This window comes from Coregonus clupeaformis, chromosome 7 (assembly GCF_020615455.1).
Source record: "Coregonus clupeaformis isolate EN_2021a chromosome 7, ASM2061545v1, whole genome shotgun sequence".
NCBI classification, from domain to species: domain Eukaryota; kingdom Metazoa; phylum Chordata; class Actinopteri; order Salmoniformes; family Salmonidae; genus Coregonus; species Coregonus clupeaformis.
The window spans coordinates 2,405,446-2,430,546 of NC_059198.1; the positions used below are offsets into that span (position 1 = coordinate 2,405,446).

The 25,101-nt window shown below is 46.0% G+C and overlaps 2 protein-coding genes across 4 annotated transcripts in view; one reads left to right on the forward strand and one right to left on the reverse strand.

The window, feature by feature from the left end:
• Positions 1-215: 215 nt before the first annotated feature.
• Positions 216-10,607, reverse strand: LOC121551538 (dnaJ homolog subfamily A member 3, mitochondrial-like). 3 transcript variants are annotated; one of them, XM_041864234.2, is made up of 10 exons: positions 10,386-10,607; positions 9,585-9,727; positions 9,404-9,487; positions 8,906-9,118; positions 8,471-8,623; positions 8,243-8,390; positions 6,850-7,043; positions 3,049-3,164; positions 2,819-2,916; positions 216-973 (listed from the first exon to the last, which is right to left on the reverse strand). In XM_041864234.2, the coding sequence occupies exons 1-10, from the start codon at positions 10,591-10,593 to the stop codon at positions 951-953; spliced, it is 1,380 nt and encodes a 459-aa protein (XP_041720168.1). In that variant the 5' UTR covers positions 10,594-10,607; the 3' UTR covers positions 216-950. The 3 variants fall into 3 exon arrangements, with proteins under 3 accessions (XP_041720168.1, XP_041720169.1, XP_041720167.1); XM_041864235.2 differs by having other exon boundaries at positions 216-977; XM_041864233.2 differs by lacking the exon at positions 216-973 and adding an exon at positions 2,378-2,648.
• Positions 10,608-10,740: 133 nt separating this feature from the next.
• LOC121551867 (coronin-7-like) overlaps positions 10,741-25,101 on the forward strand; it is a 213,974-nt gene continuing 199,613 nt past the window's right edge. Inside the window, exons 1-6 of the mRNA XM_045221050.1 lie at positions 10,741-11,115; positions 14,553-14,649; positions 15,097-15,177; positions 16,577-16,647; positions 21,695-21,881; positions 24,453-24,529. Of these exons, the coding sequence (XP_045076985.1) occupies positions 11,056-11,115; positions 14,553-14,649; positions 15,097-15,177; positions 16,577-16,647; positions 21,695-21,881; positions 24,453-24,529 (573 nt within the window). The 5' untranslated portion in view covers positions 10,741-11,055. The remainder of the gene's footprint in view (positions 11,116-14,552; positions 14,650-15,096; positions 15,178-16,576; positions 16,648-21,694; positions 21,882-24,452; positions 24,530-25,101) is intronic.

Below are 25,101 nucleotides of genomic sequence, written 5' to 3' on the forward strand. Positions count from 1 at the left end.
AGTAGGTGCCAGGCACACCAGTTTGAGTGTGTCAAGAACTGCAGCACTGCTGGGTTTTTCACGCTCAACAGTTTCCCGTGTATATCAAGAATGGTCCACCATCCAAAGGACATCCAGCCAACTTGACACAACTGTGGGAAGCATTGGAGTCAACATGGGCCAGCATCCCTGTGGAATGCGTGACACATTGTAGAGTCCATGCCCGACGAATTGAGGATGTTCTGAGGGCAAAAGTGGGTGCAATTCAATATTAGGCAGGTGTTCCTAATGTTTTGTATATCCATGTTTTTTTGGCAATCACTGGCAACAGTGCATTCCTCAGAGAAGACAGCAGAAAGACCATACTTTATGAGTGACTGCTGCTGCTATCACACGGTTAGGAATCTGATGGACAAAAATCTATGGAATACCCTGTGAAAGTAGCCGCCCCTTTCGCTTTACTTCCGGATCATGTCCCCTAATCTTTTGAATGGGCTTCATGATTATATCGGCACATTTGTTAACAGGCGGTCATTTAAGATACATGTATAATTATATTTGCGTTTGTGGATTAATTTACTTCTAACAAATGCCTTTTATGAAATATTTGTGCTTGAAGACCATTGCGCAACATTTTTGCACAAAAAACTACAAGGCTAAGGGGCAATCACTTCCTGGTAACTTTCATAGCGTAGGCAGCAGGAGTGAGTTAGGACCACATTCTGTTTGAGTCTGTTTCATTCCATTGTCTTCCACTGCTAGGGAACTGATCAAGGACGAAGGTAGATCTGTGAAGGTAGATCTGTGAAAGTAGATCTGGGGTAACCAGTCTAGTCCAGTGCCAGAGTAGGATACAGTAGACATCATCCCTCCAACACTCCCCCATATCTGGTCTCTCCTTATGGCCATGTAGCGGTCTTCTTAGGGCATCCTCTCTCTACATTGGCCACTCGCCTCTCCAATATCTCCTCTCAGTTCCCAGTGGACCTTTTACCTTTCAGTAAAATTAAATAAAAAAGACAAAACAGAATTACTGCATGTGTTTGCAAAACAAGCATAGGACAAACTACTGTACCTCCACCCATTGAAATATAGTCACAGCAGAACATTGATTTGACTGGGGATGTCTTTTCTAGTAATTATATTTCTATGGTTAAACCATTGTGTGTAGGCATGTACACTACATGACAAAGTATGTGGACACCTGTTCGTGGAACATCTCATCTCAAAATCATGGGCATTAATATGGAGTTGGTCCCCCCTTTGCTGCTATAACAGCCTCCAGTCTTCTGGGAAAGCTTTCCACTAGATGTTGGAACATTGCTGCGGGGACTTGCTTCCATTCACCCACAAGAGCATTAATAAGGTCGGCAACTGATGTTGGGCGATTAGGCCTGGCTCGCAGTCGGCGTTCCAATTCATCCCAAAGGTGTTCGATGGGGTTGAGGTCAGGGCTCTGTGCAAGCCAGTCAAGTTCTTCCACAACGATCTCAACAAACCATTTCTGTATGGACCTCGCTTTGTGCACGCCTGCACGGGGGCATTGTCATTCTGAAACAGGACTGGGCCTTCCCCAAACTGTTGCCACAAAGTTGGAAGCACAGAATCATCTAGAATGTAATTGTATGCTGTAGCGTTAAGATTTCCCTTCACTGAAACTAAAAACAGCCCCAGACCATTATTCCTCCTCCACCAAACTTTATAGTTGACACTATGCAGTCGGGTAGGGAGCGTTCTCCTGGCATCCGCCAAATCCAGATTCGTCCGTTGGACTGCCAGATGGTGAAGCGTGATTCATCACTCCAGAGAACGCGTTTCCACTGCTCCAGAGTTCAATCGTGGCGAGCTTTACACCACTCCAGCCGACGCTTGGCATTGCGCATGGTGATCTTAGGCTTGTGTGCAGCTGCTCGGCCATGGAAACTCATTTCATGAAGCTCCTGACGAACAGTTCTTGTGCTGACGTTGCTTCCAGAGGCAGTTTGGAACTCAGTAGTGAATGTTGCAACCGAGGACAGACGATTTTTACACGCTACGCGCTTCAGCACTCGGCAGTCCCATTCTGTGAGCTTGTGTGGCCTACCCCTTCGCGGCTGAGCCGTTGTTGCTCCTAGACGTTTTCCACTTCACAATAACAGCACTTACAGTTGACCGGGGCAGCTCTGGCAGGGCAGAGATTTGACTAACTGACTTGTTGGAAAGGTGGCATCCTATGACGGTGCCACGTTGAAAGTCACTGAGCTCTTCAGTAAGGCCATTCTACTGCCAATGTTTGTCTATGGAGATCGCATGGCTGTGCGCTCTATTTTATACAGCTGTCAGCAACGGGTGTGGCTGAAATAACCGAATCCACTAATTTGAAGGGGTGTCCACATACTTTTGTATGTATGTATGCATGCACCTTTATACAGATGACAGCCACAAATCAGCTGACTGACAAATGGTGTGCCACGAACCAGTGTGTTCCAGAAACAAACTGTGTATCTCACATATGCATGTCCACAAGTGGCAAAGGAGACATCATGACTAGAGTGTCCTACCTGGTTTGTGACTGTCAGGTGGAGCTAAACCATTTTTTTTTTACTTGGTGAAGAAGCCCTACTAGCTGTCTCCTCCCTCCTCTTGCCTGTCCTGCCCCGCCCCAGACTGCTTACCACTGCTGCCCCCACCTGGTCAGAAACATGTACTGCGTGAGCCAAGATTTCACTAATAAAAGCATTATCAGCCTTGATCAGCAGAGCTGGGACCTCAACTAATTGTAAACCAAATGAAGTGACGCAGGTAAGTGTGCAGTCAGTGTGTAGGAACCTAGCGCAGAAAAGTGTGTGTGTGCCACTACCTGCAGTGGTGCTGGTGACACCATTGACAGTCCCCTCCACTTCAGTCTCGTCCTCTGCGTAGCTCATGAGCAGAGCTTTCTGTCTGTCTGTCAGGGTCCTGCACACACACAAGAGTGGAGATGAGCATCTAACATTTGTCAGTAACTTACTACAGACATGTTATCTGAAGGTGTATTGTCAGTAACTTACTACAGAGATGTTATCTAAAGGTGTATTGTCAATAGCTTACTTGGGGACTCGGACTTTGACGTGGACGTAGTGATCTCCGTAACCATAGCCACTGATCCGTGCGATGCCCTTCCCAGAGAGGAGGATCCTCTGGTCGGTCTGGATCCCAGCAGGGATCTACAAGAGGATCCACCAATCACAGTTAGTTACTGGCCATCGATCCATCACTCCTATGTATGTACAGTTGAAGTCAGAAGTTTCCATCCACCTTAGCCAAATACATTTAAACTCAGTTTTTCACAATTCCTGACATTTAATCCTAGTAAAAATTCCCTGTCTTAGGTCAGTTAGGATCACCACTTTATTTTAAGAACGTGAAATGTCAGAATAATAGTGGAGAGTGATTTATTTCAGCTTTTATTTCTTTCATCACATTCCCAGTGGGTCAGGAGTTTACATTCACTCATTTAGTATTTGGTAGCATTGCCTTTAAATTGTTTAACATGGGTCAAACATTTCGGGTAGCCTTCCACAAGCTTCCCACAATAAGTTGGGTAAATTTTGGCCCATTCCTCCTGACAGAGCTGGTGTAACTGAGTTAGGTTTGTAGGCCTCCTTGCTCGCACACGCCTTTTCAGTTCTGCCCAAAAATGTTCTATAGGATTGAGGTCAGGGCTTTGTGATGGCCACTCCAATACCTTGACTTTGTTGTCCTTAAGCCATTTTGCCACAACTTTGGAAGTATGCTTGGGGTCATTGTCAATTTGGAAGACCCATTTGCGACCAAGCTTTAACTTCCTGACTGATGTCTTGAGATGTAGGGCCCCGTGTAGCTCAGTTGGTAGAGCATGGCGCTTGCAACGCCAGGGTTGTGGGTTCGATTCCCACGGGGGGCCAGTATGAAAAAAAATGTATGCACTCACTAACTGTAAGTCGCTCTGGATAAGAGCGTCTGCTAAATGACTAAAGTGTAAATGTTATGTTGCTTCAATATATCCACATAATTTTCCTTCCTCATGATGCCATCTATTTTGTGAAGTGCACCAGTCCCTCCTGCAGCAAAGCACCCCCACAGCATGATGCTGCCACCCCCGTGCTTCACGGTTGGGATGGTGTTCTTCGGCTTTCAAGCACCCCCCTTTTTCCTCCAAACATAACGATGGTCATTATGGCCAAACAGTTCTATTTTTGTTTCATCAGACCAGAGGACGTTTCTCCAAAAAGTACGATCTTTGTCCCCATGTGCAGTTGCAAATCGTAGTCTGGCTTTTTTATGGCGGTTTTGGAGCGGTGACTTCTTCCTTGCTGAGCGACCTTTCAGGTTATGTCGATATAGGACTCGTTTTATAGGGCTCTTATCCAGAGCGACTTACAGTTAGTGAGTGCATACATTTTTCATACTGGCCCCCCGTGGGAATTGAACCCAGGGTTGTGGGTTCAATTCCCACGGGGGGCCAGTATGAAAAATGTATGCACTCACTAACTGTAAGTCGCTCTGGATAAGAGCGTCTGCTAAATGACGTAAATGTAATGTAAATGTTTTACTGTGGATATAGACTTTTGTACCTGTTTCCTCCAGCATCTTCACAAGGTCCTTTGCTGTTGTTCTGGGATTGATTTGCACTTTTCGCACCAAAGTACGTTCATCTCTAGGAGACAGAACGCGTCTCCTTCCTGAGCGGTATGATGGCTGCGTGGTCCCATGGTGTTTATACTTGCGTACTATTGTTTGTACAGATGCACGTGGTACCTTCAGGCATTTGGAAATTGCTCCCAAGCATGAACCAGACTTGTGTAGGTCTACAATTTTATTTCTGAGGTCTTGGATGATTTCTTTTGATTTTCCCATGATGTCAAGCAAAGAGGCACTGAGTTTGAAGGTAGGCCTTGAAATACATCCACAGGTACACCTCCAATTGACTCAAATGATGTCAATTAGCCTATCAGAAGCTTCTAAAGCCATGACATCATTTTCTGGAATTTTCCAAGCTGTTTAAAGGCACAGTCGACTTAGTGTATGTAAACTTCTGACCCACTAGAATTGTGATACAGTGAATTATAAGTGAAATAATCTGTCTGTAAACAATTGTTGGAAAAATTACTTGTGTCATGCACAAAGTAGATGTTCTAACCGACTTGCCAAAACTATAGTTTAACAAGAAATTTGTGGAGCGGTTGAAAACAAGTTTTAATGACTCCAACCTTAGTGTATGTAAACTTCCGACTTCAACTGTATGTATGTATGTATGTACAGTGGGGAGAACAAGTATTTGATACACTGCCGACTTTGCAGGTTTTTCTACTTACAAAGCATGTAGAGGTCTGTAATTTTTATCATAGGTACACTTCAACTGTGAGAGACGGAATCTAAAACAAAAATCCAGAAAATCACATTGTATGATTTTTAAGTAATTAATTTGCATTTTATTGCATGACATAAGTATTTGATACATCAGAAAAGCAGAACTTAATATTTGGTACAGAAACCTTTGTTTGCAATTACAGAGATCATACGTTTCCTGTAGGTCTTGACCAGGTTTGCACACACTGCAGCAGGGATTTTGGCCCACTCCTCCATACAGACCATCTCCAGATCCTTCAGGTTTCGGGGGCTGTCGCTGGGCAATACGGACTTTCAGCTCCCTCCAAAGATTTTCTATTGGGTTCAGGTCTGGAGACTGGCTAGGCCACTCCAGGACCTTGAGATGCTTCTTACGGAGCCACTCCTTAGTTGCCCTGGCTGTGTGTTTCGGGTCGTTGTCATGCTGGAAGACCCAGCCACGACCCATCTTCAATGCTCTTACTGAGGGAAGGAGGTTGTTGGCCAAGATCTCGCGATACATGGCCCCATCCATCCTCCCCTCAATACGGTGCAGTCGTCCTGCCCACTTTGCAGAAAAGCATCCCCAAAGAATGATGTTTCCACCTCCATGCTTCACGGTTGGGATGGTGTTCTTGGGGTTGCACTCATCCTTCTTCTTCCTCCAAACACGGCGAGTGGAGTTTAGACTAAAAAGCTCTATATTGTCTCATCAGACCACATGACCTTCTCCCATTCCTCCTCTGGATCATCCAGATAGTCATTGGCAAACTTCAGACGGGCCTGGACATGCGCTGGCTTGAGCAGGGGGACCTTGCGTGCGCTGCAGGATTTTAATCCATGACGGCGTAGTGTGTTACTAATGGTTTTCTTTGAGACTGTGGTCCCAGCTCTCTTCAGGTCATTGACCAGGTCCTGCCGTGTAGTTCTGGGCTGATCCCTCACCTTCCTCATGATCATTGATGCCCCACGAGGTGAGATCTTGCATGGAGCCCCAGACCGAGGGTGATTGACCGTCATCTTGAACTTCTTCCATTTTCTAATAATTGCGCCAACAGTTGTTGCCTTCTCACCAAGCTGCTTGCCTATTGTCCTGTAGCCCATCCCAGCCTTGTGCAGGTCTACAATTGTATCCCTGATGTCCTTACACAGCTCTCTGGTCTTGGCCATTGTGGAGAGATTGGAGTCTGTTTGATTGAGTGTGTGGACAGGTGCAGTTAATACAGGTAATGAGTAGAGAACAGGAGGGCTTCTTAAAGAAAAACAAACAGGTCTGTGAGAGCCGGAATTCTTACTGGTTGGTAGGTGATCAAATACTTATGTCATGCAATAAAATGCAAATTAATTACTTAAAAATCATGCAATGTGATTTTCTGGATTTTTGTTTTAGATTCCGTCTCTCACAGTTGAAGTGTACCTATGATAAAAATTACAGACCTCTACATGCTTTGTAAGTCGAAATCGGCAGTGTATCAAATACTTGTTCTCCCCACTGTATGTGTGTGTGTCACAGAAAGGTTGGTATGTCTGTGTGTCTCTCACCGAGAGGTTGACTGTCTCGTAGAGGCCCTGTGCCCGGGCCGTGCCCCCCAGTACAGCCTGGGCCACAGAGACCATCACATCAGAGTGGATGTCTGCTCCGTCCCGTCTGAACACTGGGCTCTTCTGGACCCGGAACGTGATGAACACCTCCTTCTTCCCCACAGGCATCCTGACCGTCTGACCGTCCTCAACACCTGCAAAGAGACAACACAGCCAGTTAAGCCGGGCGTGCACTACACGACTTTCAATATCCTAACATCGCTGAGCCTCTCACATTAAACCACCGTCTTTCTTACGTAGTGGTGCACACACTACACGATGTGGCACAGACGGGGTCACACACTACAAGATTCTTCACTTGGTCGTGAGGATTCTTCATACCACCACGCTGTCTCACCCCAGAAAATGATGCAATTAGATTGTTAACGTAGCTAGAACAAATCAGCCTCAAACATTTTCAGTCAGACATTCACACCTGCCACACAGAGTTGAAATATCTAGCCAACATTTTGAATTGAATAACATTGCTTGTGAACTTCAGAGCTGTAACGATTTGACACTTTGGTTAAAGGCAAGTACAAACATATACTAGTAGTAGTCATCGCTCCTGCTTGAGAGTCCACACACATTCTGGATGATGCGAAACATCATCATCATCATCTCCTCACTGGCTTCTTATCTGGCGAGCTCACATTGGCTATTGCTGATCACCGTTCTCAAAACATGTCGTTGCACATCTAACACTAGAAGAGTGTTGCCGATAAAATCAAACATGTTTGAAAATATCAGGACGTCTGGGACTGCTTAAAGACGGGATCGGTAGCTCTCATATTGAGTCTCTGACCCGCTCACATTAAACGTGCGTAGGTGATGGCCGCGCGCCCCGAGTAGTCAACGACATGGGGATTTTGTCTCGGATCTCAAAAACTTGTCTGGGACAGCTAAATCAAGGCCAAAATTGTGTAGTGTACACCCGGTTTCAGAGACTGCTTCATCCAGCATTATAGAGTTTTATAGAAGGTTCAACCAGTAGGGACTGCTTCATGCAGCATTATAGAGTTTTATAGAAGTTTCAAACAGTAGGGACTGCTTCATGCAGCATTAGAGTTTTATAGAAGTTTCAAACAGTAGGGACTGCTTCATGCAGCATTATAGAGTTTTATAGAACTTTCAAACAGTATAAGAGCATTATACAAAAGGTCAGTGATCTTATTGAGAAAAGGAAGTGTTCATGTGAGAGATTCAGGATGAGAAGGCTGCTGCTGGGTCTCTCTGTGTGTGTAAGAAAAGGCATACTATTTTTAGATCAAGTATTGTTTTGAAAGATTCAACATACGACTGGGTAGGTATAGGAGTGAGTGAGAGTCAGTGTGTGGGTGTACGTGTCTCTCACCTGCTGGCACAGGCACCGTAACTGTCTTTTTCTGTCTGGTCTGTCCTGTCCCGTGACAGGAGTTACAAGGGGTGGAGATCACAGTGCCTTTCCCACTACAGCGACGGCATGTCGACCGCATCACAAAGGGGCCCGTGTTCACCGTCTCCTGCACAGCGCAAAACACACAAGCACGTGAGACAAGCGCGTGAGACACGAACACATCACGTCACACATCATGTCACCTACCATGCCAGAGCCGTTGCAGTAGTGGCAGTGCACAACCTTGGTGCCCGGCTCGCTCCCTTTGCCTTCACAGCGCTGGCAGCTGGCCTCAGTGTTGAACGCCATCTCTTTGTTGACCCCCTTGGCAGCTTGGGTGAATGTCAGCTCCATGATAAACTGGGAGGAAAGCAGGAACAAGAGATGAATTTTGGATGTCCTTAACAAAAGGTTTACACTCCTAAAAAAAGAATTACTTCCTGCTTTTACTTCCTGGCATGGGCTCACTCAATATGGCCTCACTGAACATTGACTTGATTGAGGAGTCATAACTTCTGTTTGTGCTGTATAGCCAACTCATATGGTCGTTGTCATGCACAGACAGATCTGGGATTAGGCTAGTCGTAACCCCCTCTCCAAACCCCCTGGTTCTAAAAGCAGTAAGGCGTCCCAACAACGTACCTCCTGGGGCTGATCAAATATGGCGTTGAAGTCACCGAAGCCACGGCTTCCGGAGAACTCCCCAAAGATCTTGCGGAACAGTTCCTCTGGGTCCACGCTGCTGGTCTGTCCGCTCCAGTACTGCTGGTGTCCACCACCACCCGCCTGGCTGGCGTCGAACCCTGCCGCCCCGTACGTGTCGTACTGCTTCCTCTTCACCTCGTCACTCAGCACCTGGGGGAGGACAAAGCAGGAAAAAAGATGCACAGTCCTCCAGTAAGATCAGGTAGTTCCATCATGAAGTCAAGTGGTTCTGATGTTTTGTTTATTTGATTAACAGACACTTCAAGAGTGACATCAAATAGTACCAAGAAACCAGTTAGGCAAGTAACTAACTAGTGATTCCACATCAGCTACACAAGTCACAGAAATATTGCTATCCCTTTCACCGCTATCCCTTTAATCTCATTTTAGTTTCTTAAAGGGGAAGCCGGTTTTGAAGAAGAACTTGAGCCAAACCTCATAAGCTTCAGCCAGCTGAGCAAATTTCTCCTTGGCCTTAGGGTCTTCCTTGTTGGTGTCAGGGTGATACTTCTTGGCCATCTGAAGAGAGACAACAACAAACATTCTCCTTCAACAACTGTGGTGACAAAGGATCAATACAGTAAGTCAACACTACACAGGAAGTGGTCACACACACCTGGTAATATGCTTTCTTGATCTCTTTTTGGGTGGCAGTGCGTGGTACCCCCAGCACCGTGTAGAAGTCCTGTTTGTTGGAGGCCGGGGCACTTGTGTGGAAGGACAGTGTGCAGATGACATGGGGAGATTTGACACCTGGAACTACAAAGAAAGGGCATGTGAGTAGATTACACCTGGTGACTTGATTGTGGATTATATATCTATTTTCAAGGTATCTACAGGCCTGTACACTCACACAATTCATCTATAACACTATGCAGGCCTCTATCGATATATCTGGGGACTCAAACTAAATACATTACAAAGATAGCTGCTGTCTGTTATGATCAGCTCTTGGGCCAAGAAGTTTCTAGTTAACGCCAGTTGGCATCTGTAACTACCTAATCAGGGACCATGCAGATACAGCTAGTTCAACGCACTGTGTTTGACTGTACAGTACAGTAGCCATTCCTGACAGTCCGTTCAAGATCATTAGTGCTGTGACCTGACATGACTTTCAATGCAATGGCTATGCAGCTGCAGGCTAGCTACAGTACCAAACACCCCCAGTAATTTGAATGCGTACAAGCTAACTGCTAGCTAGCTATGGGATTACATCCCTCTTCCATGGTATGTCATCATCATCCATGAGCTAACGTTAGTCTGTCTTTCAGTTGCATCGTTAGGAATGTTACCGTGGTGTCAAAAAAACTGATTGCAGACTGTCAGTTGTGTCCAAAAAGGTGCATGGAAACTACGAGAAACGCTAGCATCAAGCTAGCCTAGCTTGCTAGCTAGGCCGTCTATGTGCACCCCCTACCTGACAGCCCTCTCAATGTCAACGCATTCCCCGTGCCCCCGCGCATTGCATTGTCTCCCGGCCACATCTTCTGTGCTCCTAAAGTCGACAGACTTCTGGCACCTCCATTAGAAGAAGGGACCAGAGCACAGCAAGCACGACGGTGACCGGAGAACACAGCAACTGTTATCCAGCGTGTGGAGCACCGAGCCGCTGAGGACGCCATCATTACTCCACTGCTGTTACTCAGCAGGGACTGCGCATGTGCAAGTGAAGCGGTGTCACGGACATGCGCAGAAGCGTTGACTGCAATAAATATATTTTTGTTTCAAGATTGATGATTGCCAATTTGAGAGCAAACTAACTTTCACTCTGTTGCAATATCTGCACTTGAGAAACTGTGGATGAGTATTTAAACATTTGTATCCCATGCAGTCCGCTTCTTACTCACGATTAAACATTTAAAACAGAAATATTTGTATTTTACCGTGGTCAATCACAATTGATGTAGCTAAACAGGGATCTGAGTCGATCGTCGATAGTCGCTCACATAGTACAGCGAGTTGTGACAGTGCTGAACTCGAGAACTGTCATCTGAAAAGGAGCGTGCTGCTGAGTGCTCGCGCTGTTAGGAGAGTATCAACAAGACAGAGATACCCGGAAGGCACGAAAGTTAATTTAGGTGACTAGAATGAATCGTTTCAAGACCTCCAAATTCAAAAACACCACCCCGAAGATCGTCAAGAAAGATGTAAGTAATGAGCGTTGAAAGAAAGCCTCGCCAGCATTGGTTCTTAGCAACGGTGAAGAAGACGGAGTGGTGTTTTGGGGAACGTCTGAAAATGTATGGAGGAAATTGAACTTCCTGCATATCTGCAGAAGGCTAAACAATAGTCTACGAAAATCAAGCGCAAACCGCGAAGGCTGCTACAGTGTTAACCATGTGGTTATTGTTATCTAGCTAGCTTTCAGCAGTCTATGCAAATTCCACGTTTGAAATTGACAGTGGTTAGTATTGGGCAGGATTGTCGGATGTTACAGATAGGCTGTGATGCTCATCATCACTGAATGGCCACATTGTTGCGAATTCTTGCTCTCATTGTAACCGGTCACCATTCTACAATGTAGCAGCAATGCTCAGATTTGAGATGTAAAGTGCGCTGTACATACAATACGTATCCCTACGCCATTTAACAAAGCTCCTCTCTGTCAACCAATGACTGTAGGCTGTGAATAAGATACACCGTGCTGGTGTCATGCCGTCAGTCCTGGTGTTCGATACCTGGGAGTGCCTCGCATACCGGTTTTAAAAAACAGGTAGATTGAGTTACACACGTTTGGGCTGTGCTCCAATTTGCACAGACAGCCATTTTTTATTTTATTTTATTTCACCTTTATTTAACCAGGTAACCATTACTACTCTTCCTGTGGACGATTATGTAACCTCCCATTTACATTTACATTTACGTCATTTAGCAGACGCTCTTATCCAGAGCGATTTACAAATTGGTGCATTCACATTATAGCCAGTGGGATAACCACTTTACAAAAAAACAAATCTTTTTTTTTTTTTTTGGGGGGTAGAAGGATTACTTTATCATATCCCAGGTATTCCTTAAAGAGGTGGGGTTTCAAATGTCTCCGGAAGGTGGTGAGTGACTCCGCTGTCCTGGCGTCGTGAGGGAGCTTGTTCCACCATTGGGGTGCCAGAGCAGCGAACAGTTTTGACTGGGCTGAGCGGGAACTATGCTTCCGCAGAGGAAGGGGAGCCAGCAGGCCAGAGGTGGATGAACGCAATGCCCTTGTTTGGGTGTAGGGACTGATCAGAGCCTGAAGGTACGGAGGTGCCGTTCCCCTCACAGCTCCATAGGCAAGCACCATGGTCTTGTAACAGATGCGAGCTTCAACTGGAAGCCAGTGGAGTGTGTGGAGGAGCGGGGTGACGTGAGAGAACTTGGGAAGGTTGAACACCAGACGGGCTGCGGCATTCTGGATGAGTTGTAGGGGTTTAATGGCACAGGCAGGGAGCCCAGCCAACAGCGAGTTGCAGTAATCCAGACGGGAGATGACAAGTGCCTGGATTAGGACCTGTGCCGCTTCCTGTGTAAGGCAGGGTCGTACTCTCCGAGTACGGCAGGGTCGTACTCTCCCCACTGCTGTCTTGTGATGACTGGCTGAGACAGTGGAAATGTCTGACATTCTTAATATCAAGTGCATGATTTAGGCATTGTGGAGGATTTCATTTTATAACCTAGTAGATCCTGATGATGCAAGTTGATCTCTGGACTTGATGTAGCTAAGCCCCTTGATGAAAAATAGTTCTGCCTTGAGGGCTTCTCATGATATCAGCCAGTCACCTCCTACATGCTGTCAGATATAGGCTACCACCTGAACAGCCTTGAGGACTTCTCATGATGCCAGCTAGTCACCTCGTACATGCTGTCAGATGTAGGCTACCACCTGAACAGCCTTGAGGACTTCTCATGATGCCAGCTAGTCACCTCGTACATGCTGTCAGATGTAGGCTAACACCTGAACAATCCCTCTTATTTAGAACCATGGCTTGCCTTTTTTAGCCTGGGCTTTGTCTCTTTATATGTATATATTTATTCAGGTTTAGCCTGGGCTTTGTCACACATTATTGTGTGGGGGGATAGAGAGAAAGAGGAAAATGGGAAATACCCAAGGGCTTGGGCAAGGCTACTGGGGCCGGGGCCTTGGCTGTGGCAGGTCCTGGGACTCAAGTGCAGTCACAGCAGGACTGGGGATTAGTCCAGTCAGCTGTTCAGTCCTCTGCTAAAGCCCCAGAGGCCCTTAGATGTATCTGATGGTGAAGCCACACACCGCTGCTACCAGGTGCTCAGAGCATGTGTGACACCCAACTGCAGTCTCCTCAGAGCTGTATGTGCATGATGACCTACAGTGGTTAGGCCTACAGTGTAAACTACAGTACACTGCTGCACGGTCAAGCAATAGCTGAAGTTCATGACTGGTTTGGCATTGATGAGAGTTAAGTTCCCTTTTATAACAGGCCTACATCATGAGTGACCCCTCTCTGGCTAAAATACAGCTTGAAAAGGGTGCTCTTATAAATAGGTTATGAAAAAGACCATTACTTGGATGATTATTCTCAATGTAGCAAGCCTCCACACAGTCTCACAGTGTGAGTGAGTTTCAGCTGCAGAGTGGATCTCTGATCCTGTTACGAGGACTGCCTCAGAAAAGCAACGCTCAAAGCACCACTTCAAATGGGGAGAGAGAGAAAGCGAGAGTGAGAGAGCTAGAGGGAGAGAGAGGGGTAGAGAGGGAGGGAGAACTCCAAGGAGTGAGTGAGTGTGAATGGGCACCTGGTTCTCTTTATGCCTGGCTGCCTGTGGAGCAGTAATGTGTGTTTCCTGAGAGAGAGAAACTAGCTGTTTTGCTGGGCTGTCAGACGCTGTCTGGGCTAGAAAGTGCTCTCTGTACCTTCCCTGCCGGTGCCCGCAACTGTGTTTAGGCCTATTGTCTGACATGGTTAGTCCATAACGGTTTTGGCAGCAGTGGTATTCAAACACACAGCCCTCCTGCCTCTGCCCTGTTGTTACTGTTGTGAAAATAGGTTTTAGAATACACATCGCAGGGAGTCGCTTCCACTTCCTTAACATTCTGCTGATTCAACAGGCACGGCAGAGGGTGTGTGTATAAAAACACACCCTCTGATACCGACTTCCTTATTATGACAGTTAGTCTTAATCTTGGGTGTTTGGAGAAGCAGTGTGTGTGTGCTCTGCCTCTGCGTTTTAAGGTATCCACAGTTTATTTTGGGATGACTATGAACTGCATTGCACTTCAGCAGTGTGTGTCTGAAAGAGTGTGAGCTGCTGTTCTCTTGTGTGGACTTGTCAAGGGAACGCTTAGGATCCCACTCAGTTGGACAGACTTGCATTTTAAGTGAACAGACAACAACTGAAACATTCTAATGGTTTTCTTGTCATGTATAACAACAATTATGTTCGGCCCTACTCTATTGTATTAGCATAGGTCAGAAATAGCCTACTCATAATGTCCGTTAGACAGTCATCTTTTAGACCACAGTGATCACCTTTGTTTTATCTGATGGCCAGTTCCATCAGTCAGCTTCCTAATGATAGCTCCAGTGTCCCACCACACGTACCCCTAATGCACTGTTAATTACCCCTCTGTGTCCAGGGCTGGATCAGTAATATCCGGGCAGGATCCTTCACCTCTCAGGGGAACCACATCAAATCCAGCCCCAGGCTTGTGGCCTTCAACACTGACCAGGCCGGTAAGGATGAGACTCAGTCGGGACAACTATAGGGCCGACCGGAACCGTACTGTGCTGGCTTGGACATTTTCTTTTCAAAATGTCCGTTCATGCATGGTTCTAGCAACTATGGTGGATGTGGTATCCGTTGGCCCTATAGTGTGATTCAGGCAACAGTGGTATGCGGTTGGGGTTCAACTAAGAATGTTCTGTCTGGTCTCTTATGAGGAGTCATGCTGTCTGTCTCTCTGGTATGTTTACTTGTCTGTCTCTCTGGTAAGTTTACCTGTCTGTTGAAGCGTGTGTGAGCAGGTATTACCATCACAGAGCAGATATCTCCCATATCTTGATTCTCCATCTGTTTTGTATGAGCAGGCCATATCAGTATGAAAGAGAGACTGTATAGATCACACTGTCTGTGTCTCTCTGTGTGTGTTTGTGTGTGTGTGTCTCTTTCTCTGTCACCAGGTGGAGGAATGCTCGGCCTCACCTCTGTGGAACCAGGGTCTGATGGCAAGTGGACAGTGACTCTGATCCCATGTCATGCTGGTAAGATCCCTCTATCCACTTTTCATCCCTCCTTCACAAGCGCCAGACACTATCCACTCATCACAACTCTCTCATTTCTCTCTCTGTTGTTTTACATTTCTTAAAGCTGCAATATGTAACTTTTTGGGCGACCTGACCAAATCCATATAGAAATGTGTGTTATAGATCTGTCATCTGCATCGAAAGCAAGTCTTAAGAAGCGGTAGATCTGTTCTATGTGCACTATTTCTATGCTTCCCGTTAAGTTTTGTTTTTGCGTCTTTTGCTTCAAACAGCTGAAAATACAATATTTTTGGTTATGTAAAATATATTTCACAGTGGTTTAGATGGTACAATGACTCTGTACACTACACTTGTTTGTTTTGTCACATAATCTGCAATTAAGCAAACTATTAGTATTTTAGCCACCAGGAAATGGCAGAGCGATTTCTGCATAGTGCATCTTTAATGTTTCAAATTCTTACCATGAGTACGTTTCACATAGTCCAGTCCCAGATCAATGAATGTGCTGTCTGTCTTGCCAACTGCTATGTCACGACTTCCGACCGAAGGAGTTAGATAGACAGTACAACCAGATATGGAACTAGGTGTAGCGAACATGAGTCGGGTACATGGTTGCTCATGGTCTCCTGATGAGCTAGCCCTGCCTGCGACTTCAGAAATCATTGTCCCAAAAGGGTTTAACGTGGTTTCTAACGTGAGAGACCAGGGTTCAGATTCCTCCCGTGACACAGGCTATGTTTCAACCTCAACCTTTTTCTAACTCACTCCCTTTTGTCCGTTTTTTTACAAGAACAGTTTCTTAAAAGCACAGTGCAGTCAAAAATGTGATTTTCCTGTGTTTTATATATATTTCCACACTATGAGGTTGGAATAATACTGTGAAATTATGAAAATTTAGTTTTTAGTGTAAGAGCTGTTTGGAAAGACCACCTGAAATTTCAGCCTGTTTTGGTGGGATGGAGTTTTGTCCTGCCTGGTGACATCACCAGGCGGTAAATTAGTTAATTGACCAATTAGAAAAAGGGTTCCAAACATCTCTGCCAATAACCACTAGTTTTCAGTTTTCCCCTCCTCACATAGACCACTCCCAGACATTCCTAGCAAAATTATTGCTTGAGAAATTGCTATTTGTTTAGAAGCTATTGTTGTTGTTTTTTGTCCATTTTAATTGAACACAATCACAGTAAGGTACTTAATTGTTCCCCAGAAATGATTTGATATTGAGATAAATACTGCTGCATTGGACCTTTTAACTTACAAATTATACTCCTTGTTCCTAAGTGATCACAAGAGGAATGCAAATGCCATTGTTCTGAAATAAACCCTTACACTTGTGACCTAAATCTCTTGTTTGTCCTCCTCTCTCTCTGTCTCTGTCTCTCTCACTCTCTCTCAGATCTGATAACTGATTTGGACTTCTCTCCGTTTGATGATAATCTCCTGGTTACCTGTTCTGCAGATGAAACGGTGAGGCCCTCTCCAACCTCATTCCTCTAAGGCCCTGTCTCTCTGTCCTCATTCCTCTAAGGCCCTGTCTCTCTGTCCTCATTCCTCTGAGGCCCTGTCTCTCTGTCCTCATTCCTCTAAGGCCCTGTCTCTCTGTCCTCATTCCTCTAAGGCCCTGTCTCTCTGTCCTCATTCCTCTAAGGCCCTGTCTTCATTTTTTTAAAACGTCCTTCATTCTTTCCTTCCTTCCTCTTGGCCCTTCACCTAACTATAAGATGAGTGATTGCTTTCTGGAAGGAAAGAGATCTTGTTATGGTCTCACACTCTCTTGCAGACCGTCTGTTGTATTTTTCCATGGTACATGCACATGAACAGTTGTTTGTGTCTTTAGGCCGGGAACGAGGGCTATGACAGATCTGGATGAAAAAATTAATTGCATTGACTGTTGTTATTATGTGGAAAGAAACCTTTGAAGTCACTCAGAGTCCATCTTACCTCAGAGCTGCTTCCCCACAGGTGCTCAGCCTTAAGAATGTGCTGAGTGTGTGAGTGTGTGTGTGTGCAGACTCAGCAGCAGGGTCTGCCTCAGAGGGCTGAATAAACACATGTACAGCCGCACTGGGCCGTAAGCCTCAGTCCACAGTAAAGTACCCAACATCTGTAGAGGAGCCCTGAGCTCAGCTAGGATACTTTATATTCCCAGCTTTCATCTGCTGCCAAGAAGACATATTGTTTTAGTCACCTTGTTGTGCTGAATAACACACACAGATATCCACACCCACAAACACACATGTATGCGCACACACGCTGTTTTAAGACTTTGTCATCGCTTTAGATAAATCATAGCTAAAGTGGCATCGCTCTGCTTTAGCCATAGAGACAGAAACAGACGCACTCTCTGTGGCAGATGCTGACTTTCAGTTTGATGAACACGCATGCAAATACACACACACACACAGACACCCAGGATTTGAAGGCTCAGCACAGCACAGCCCTGAAACAACAGCATATTATTTATCCCACTAACAGGCCCCAGGTGGCATTTCAAAGCCGCCATTTTACCACCTTATTGCTGGATTAAATTCTGGATCTGCAGCTGTATACCACCTGGTTCTCCAGTCCAGTTGGTCCAGATGTCCATAGTCCTAGTAGTGAGAACATGGTCCAGGTGTCAGTAGTCCTAGTAGTGAGAACATGGTCCAGGTGTCCAGTAGTCCTAGTAGTGAGAACATGGTCCAGGTGTCAGTAGTCCTAGTAGTGAGAACATGGTCCAGGTGTCCAGTAGTCCTAGTAGTGAGAACATGGTCCAGGTGTCCGTAGTCCCAGTAGTGAGAACATGGTCCAGGTGTCAGTAGTCCTAGTAGTGAGAACATGGTCCAGGTGTCAGTAGTCCTAGTAGTGAGAACATGGTCCATGTGTCAGTAGTCCTAGTAGTGAGAACATGGTCCAGGTGTCAGTAGTCCTAGTAGTGAGAACATGGTCCAGGTGTCAGTAGTCCTAGTAGTGAGAACATGGTCCATGTGTCAGTAGTCCTAGTAGTGAGAACATGGTCCAGGTGTCAGTAGTCCTAGTAGTGAGAACATGGTCCAGGTGTCAGTAGTCCTAGTAGTGAGAACATGGTCCAGGTGTCCCGTAGTCCTAGTAGTGAGAACATGGTCCAGGTGTCAGTAGTCCTAGTAGTGAGAACATGGTCCAGGTGTCCGTAGTCCTAGTAGTGAGAACATGGTCCAGGTGTCAGTAGTCCTAGTAGTGAGAACATGGTCCATGTGTCAGTAGTCCTAGTAGTGAGAACATGGTCCAGGTGTCAGTAGTCCTAGTAGTGAGAACATGGTCCAGGTGTCAGTAGTCCTAGTAGTGAGAACATGGTCCAGGTGTCCGTAGTCCTAGTAGTGAGAACATGGTCCAGGTGTCCGTAGTCCTAGTAGTGAGAACATGGTCCAGGTGTCAGTAGTCCTAGTGGTGAGAACATGGTCCAGGTGTCAGTAGTCCTAGTAGTGAGAACATGGTCCAGGTGTCCGTAGTCCTAGTAGTGAGAACATGGTCCAGGTGTCAGTAGTCCTAGTAGTGAGAACATGGTCCAGGTGTCCATAGTCCTAGTAGTGAGAACATGGTCCAGGTGTCAGTGGTCCTAGTAGTGAGAACATGGTCCAGGTGTCCGTAGTCCTAGTAGTGAGAACATGGTCCAGGTGTCAGTAGTCCTAGTAGTGAGAACATGGTCCAGGTGTCAGTAGTCCTAGTAGTGAGAACATGGTCCAGGTGTCAGTAGTCCTAGTAGTGAGAACATGGTCCAGGTGTCAGTAGTCCTAGTAGTGAGAACATGGTCCAGATGTCCATAGTCCTAGTAGTGAGAACATGGTCCAGGTGTCAGTAGTCCTAGTAGTGAGAACATGGTCCAGGTGTCCATAGTCCTAGTAGTGAGAACATGGTCCAGGTGTCAGTGGTCCTAGTAGTGAGAACATGGTCCAGGTGTCCGTAGTCCTAGTAGTGAGAACATGGTCCAGGTGTCAGTAGTCCTAGTAGTGAGAACATGGTCCAGGTGTCAGTAGTCCTAGTAGTGAGAACATGGTCCAGGTGTCAGTAGTCCTAGTAGTGAGAACATGGTCCAGGTGTCAGGAGTCCTAGTAGTAAGAACATGGTCCAGGTGTCCATAGTCCTAGTAGTGAGAACATGGTCCAGGTGTCAGTAGTCCTAGTAGTGAGAACATGGTCCATGTGTCAGTAGTCCTAGTAGTGAGAACATGGCCCAGGTGTCCGTAGTCCTAGTAGTGAGAACATGGTCCAGGTGTCAGTAGTCCTAGTAGTGAGAACATGGTCCAGGTGTCCGTAGTCCTAGTAGTGAGAACATGGTCCAGGTGTCAGTAGTCCTAGTAGTGAGAACATGGTCCAGGTGTCAGTGGTCCTAGTAGTGAGAACATGGTCCAGGTGTCAGTAGTCCTAGTAGTGAGAACATGGTCCAGGTGTCAGTAGTCCTAGTAGTGAGAACATGGTCCAGGTGTCCGTAGTCCTAGTAGTGAGAACATGGTCCAGGTGTCAGGAGTCCTAGTGGTGAGAACATGGTCCAGGTGTCAGTAGTCCTAGTAGTGAGAACATGGTCCAGGTGTCAGTAGTCCTAGTAGTGAGAACATGGTCCAGGTGTCAGTGGTCCTAGTAGTGAGAACATGGTCCAGGTGTCAGTAGTCCTAGTAGTGAGAACATGGTCCAGGTGTCCGTAGTCCTAGTAGTGAGAACATGGTCCAGGTGTCAGGAGTCCTAGTGGTGAGAACATGGTCCAGGTGTCAGTAGTCCTAGTAGTGAGAACATGGTCCAGGTGTCCATTGTCCTAGTAGTGAGAACATGGTCCAGGTGTCAGTGGTCCTAGTAGTGAGAACATGGTCCAGGTGTCAGTGGTCCTAGTAGTGAGAACATGGTCCAGGTGTCAGTGGTCCTAGTAGTGAGAACATGGTCCAGGTGTCAGTGGTCCTAGTAGTGAGAACATGGTCCAGGTGTCAGTGGTCCTAGTAGTGAGAACATGGTCCAGGTGTCCATAGTCCTAGTAGTGAAAGCTCCAATGTTTAACAGTAGGTGGTTGGGTATGGGCATACTGAGTCGGCTGCGGTGGGTTTTAGGGCAAGGCCAGCTGTTTGAAATGAACTCACTGTTCATAAACAATGGGGTTGGGGCTAATAGCATGTCTATACTCTGCCTTTGAATGTTCAGTGTAGCTGGGGTTTGAACGTTCATTGAGTGTAGCTGGGGTTTGAACGTTCATTGAGTGTAGCTGGGGTTTGAACGTTCATTGAGTGTAGCTGGGGTTTGAACGTTCATTCGGTGTAGCTGGGGTGAAGGGATTAGTTTAGGTCATTTCCTTCAATGACCTACTGACATGGAGCAAGATACAAACCTCAAAAGCTTCTCTCTAACATTAGATAGATGTATGCATATGTAACATTTACATGTGTATAATACTGTATTTATATGCATATGTAACATACACTTGCTTCCATTCAGCCACAAGAGCATTAGTGAGGTCGGGCACTGATGTTGGATTATTAGGCCTGGCTCGCAGTCGGTGTTCCAATTCCTCCCAAAGGTGTTCGATGGGGTTGAGGTCAGGGCTCTGTGCAGGCCATTGAAGTTCCACACCGATCTCGACAAACCATTTCTGTATGGACCTCGCTTTGTGTACGGGGGCATTGTCATGCTGAAACAGGAAACGGCCTTCCCCAAACTGTTGCCACAAAGTTGGAAGCACATAATTGTCTAGAATGTAATTGTATGCTGTAGCATTAAGATTTCCCTTCACTGGAACTAAGGGGCCTAGCCCGAACCATGAAAAACAGCCCCAGACCATTATTCCTCCTCCACCAAACTTTACAGTTGGCACTATGCATTGGGGCATGTAGCGTTCTCCTGGCATCCGCCAAACCCGGATTTGTCCGTCAGACTGCCAGATGGTGAAGCGTGATTCATCACTCCAGAGAACGCGTTTCCACTGCTCCAGAGTCCAATGGCGGCGAGCTTAACACCACTCCAGCCGACGCTTGGCATTGCAGATGGTGATCTTAGGCTTGTGTGCAGCTGCTCGACCATGGAAACCCATTTCTTGAAGCTCCCGATGAACAGTTCTTGTGCTGACGTTTCTTCGAGGCAGTTTGGAACTCGGTAGTGAATGTTGCAAACGAGGACAGACGATTTTTACACGCTACGCGCTTCAGCACTCGGCAGTCCCATTCTGTGAGCTTGTGTGGCCTACCCCTTCGCGGCTGAGCCGTTGTTGCTCCTAGACGTTTCCACTTCACAATAACAGCACTTAAAGGCCATTCTTCTGCCAATGTTTGTCTATGGAGATTGCGTGGCTGTGTGCTCAATTGTATACACCTGTCAGCAACGGGTTTGGCTGAAATAGCCGAATCCACTAATTTGAAGGGGTGTCCACATACTTTTGTATGTCCTTTGGCCACTCTCTTCATGTCTGATTGAGAGCCCATTCACCTGACACTTGTGTGTGTGCACGTGTGTGCGTGAGTGTGTGTCTCTCTTATACTCAGCACAACAAGGTCACTAAAAACATGCTTTCTTGGTCCATCCAGGTGAAGCTGTGGCGTGTGTGTGAACCAGAACAGGAGCAGCCCGGGGGGGCAGAGGTGACCCTGTGTCCCGGAGAGGGTCGTCTGGAGCTGGTCTCCTTCCACCCCACCTCCTCTGGCCTGCTGGCTGTAGGCTCCACCAAGACAGCCCAGCTCTGGGATGCCAGCCGCCAAAACTCACCGCTAGCAGGTAGGATACACTGGAGGAGTGGAGGAGAGCAGATGAGCTATACACCATGCAGGCATGAAAGAATGGACGAATACATGAACACACACTCTCTTATAGACACTGACACATGATTGAAGGAAAGCATGAACACACACAAACAAATGCATGAACGATGAACACACACACTCACAATCACTCACTCACACACAAATAGATCCATACAGTACAAACCCACATCTTCACACAAATATACCAGCAAACAGACCATACACAATCAGTCAGTTTGATCCTTTCACATTTATTTAGTTTCCTTGTGCTCTGTGTCACTGTAATGTTGAACATGTGAGCGAGCAACACTGTCTGTCCATCTTTAGTTCTGCATTGTTTTCTATGTGTATAACATCTCTGTTATTGGTGTATAACATCTCTATGTTATTGGTGTATAAAGTCTCTGTTATTGGTGTATCACATCTCTGTTAATGGTGTATCAGGTCTCTATGTTATTGGTGTATAACGTCTCTATGTTATTGGTGTATAACGTCTCTATGTTATTGGTGTATAACGTCTCTGTTATTGGTGTATAACGTCTCTATGTTATTGGTGTATAACGTCTCTGTTATTGGTGTATCAGGTCTCTATGTTATTGGTGTATAACGTTTCTCTGTTATTGGTGTATAACCTCTCTGTTATTGGTGTAAAACGTTTTTCTGTTATTGGTGTATAACATCTCTGTTATTGGTGTATAACCTCTCTGTTATTGGTGTATAACCTCTCTGTTATTGGTGTATAACGTTTCTCTGTTATTGGTGTATAACGTTTCTCTGTTATTGGTGTATAACCTCTCTGTTATTGGTGTATCACGTCTCTGTTATTGGTGTATCACGTCTCTGTTATTGGTATATCACGCCTCTGTTATTGGTGTATCACGCCTCTGTTATTGGTGTATCACGTCTGTTATTGGTGCATCACGTCTCTGTTATTGGTGTATCACGTCTCTGTTATTGGTGTATCACGTCTCTGTTATTGGTGTATCACGTCTCTGTTATTGGTGTATAACCTCTCTGTTATTGTTGTTTAACCTCTCTGTTATTGGTGTATCACGTCTCTGTTATTGGTGTATCACGTCTCTGTTATTGGTGTATCACGTCTCTGTTATTGGTGTATCACGTCTCTGTTATTGGTGTATCACGTCTCTGTTATTGGTGTATCACGTCTCTGTTATTGGTGTATCACGTCTCTGTTATTGGGATATCATGTCTCTGTTATTGGTGTATCACGTCTCTGTTATTGGTGTATCACGTCTCTGTTATTGGTGTATCACGTCTCTGTTATTGGTGTATCACGTCTCTGTTATTGGTGTATAACCTCTCTGTTATTGGTGTATAACCTCTCTGTTATTGGTGTATAACCTCTCTGTTATTGGTGTATAACCTCTCTGTTATTGCTGTATAACCTCCCTGTTATTGGTGTATAACCTCTCTGTTATTGGTGTATCACGTCTCTGTGTTATTGGTGTATCACGTCTCTGTGTTATTGGTGTATCACGTCTCTGTGTTATTGGTGTATCACGTCTCTCTATGTTGGGGTCATGCGAGGCGGTTTCCTCAGGGTGACTGTCTCACTGACAGACAGGCAGTCTATGCTGTCTCTGCTGCTGAAGAGCGGTTGAGGTAACGTCTGCCTCTTCTCAGTCTCCGTGGTTCTCTGGTCTGGTCTGGTCTGGTCTGGGTGGCCTGGGGCAGTTTGCTTATCCGCTGGCCTTCCACCCAGTCCTGACAGACAGGCCCCACCATGATGGCTGATGCTGCTCACTGCTGCCCCCCACAGGCTGTGCCCTGCCCTTCCATTACTCCCTCACCACCCCTCTCTGACCCCTGACCCTGCTGTTAATGTGGTCTGGGTTCATCAGGGTGAACCTCAACACTTGGGGAGAGTGTGTGTCCCCCGTGTGACGACTTTCTTCACCATTGACAAATGCTGTTGTCATCTCTGCCATCTACTGTCGTGTCATCATGACCCATCAATGCTATGCTGTAGCCATAACCAGCCATAGCACCATAACCTCATTATGTCCTGTGTACCATTGATCCAGGTGGTCTTAACTGGGTCAACTGGGTCTGCTTTGGGGTTTCTACAGTCTATGTACTGTTGTTTCATCCTGTGTTTCCCTCTGTGTCCTGTGGTTTGGCTTCACCTGTCCTGTGTCTTGGCTTCACCTGTCCTGTGTCTTGGCCTCACCTGTCCTGTGTCTTGGCCTCACCTGTCCTGTGTCTTGGCTTCACCTGTCCTGTGTTGACTTATGTGCCTCCCAGTGTTGTTTCTACCTGTGCTTTCTTTTCTTTCTGTCTATTCATCCTGAATCTGTTCTTTGTGTGCTTTAGTTGTTCTCCTCTGACCTAGCCTTCTGTGTTGTCCTGTGTTGTTGACCTGTCCTGGGCTGTTGTTGTTTACCTGTGCTGTTGTTCCCTGTCTTGTGTTTACCTGTGCTGTTGACCTCTCTGTGACCTCTCCTTGACTTGGTCTCCCCTGTGATAACCTGTGGGCTGAGCTGACCAGTCTCTTGACCTCTGACCTGTGTGTGTCTGTCTGCAGCTCTGGAGCCGCACGGTGATCAGCTGCAGAGTCTGAGCTGGAAAGAGGATGGCTCCCTGCTGGCTTCCTCCTGCAAGGTGAGTCAGTTCTACATTCCATACTGAGACTAGACAGGAACTATTATTATCATGTACAGTACATCTAAATATAGGAGCACAGGAGTTGGATAGAAAAGACAGCAGAAAGTGCATGTTCACACATTGTGATCTGCTTTTCAATGGGATCCTACAATGAAGGTTTGTCAAATAGCAACCTCTGTATCTATCAATGAAGGTTTGTCACATAGAGAGGTTGCTATCTATCATATGTGTTGTATCTTAAATACTTCCTAACTCTCCAGTGGTAAACAACAGCAGCTGAGGTTCACATAATGTGTGTGTTTGACATCTACTACATTGCCGTCGTACTGTGCGGAATCACTGATCTACAAATCAAATCAAATTGTATTGGTTGCGTACATATATTTAGCAGACGTTATTGCAGGTGCAGTGAAATGCTTATGTTCCTAGGTCCAACAGTACATTAATACCGAACAATGCACACAAATACAACAAATAAAAAGAAAGGAATGAAGAAATACCAGGAAGAGCAATGATGTGTATAGACAATATGGACAGTATATGATGTGTATAGACAATATGGACAGTAT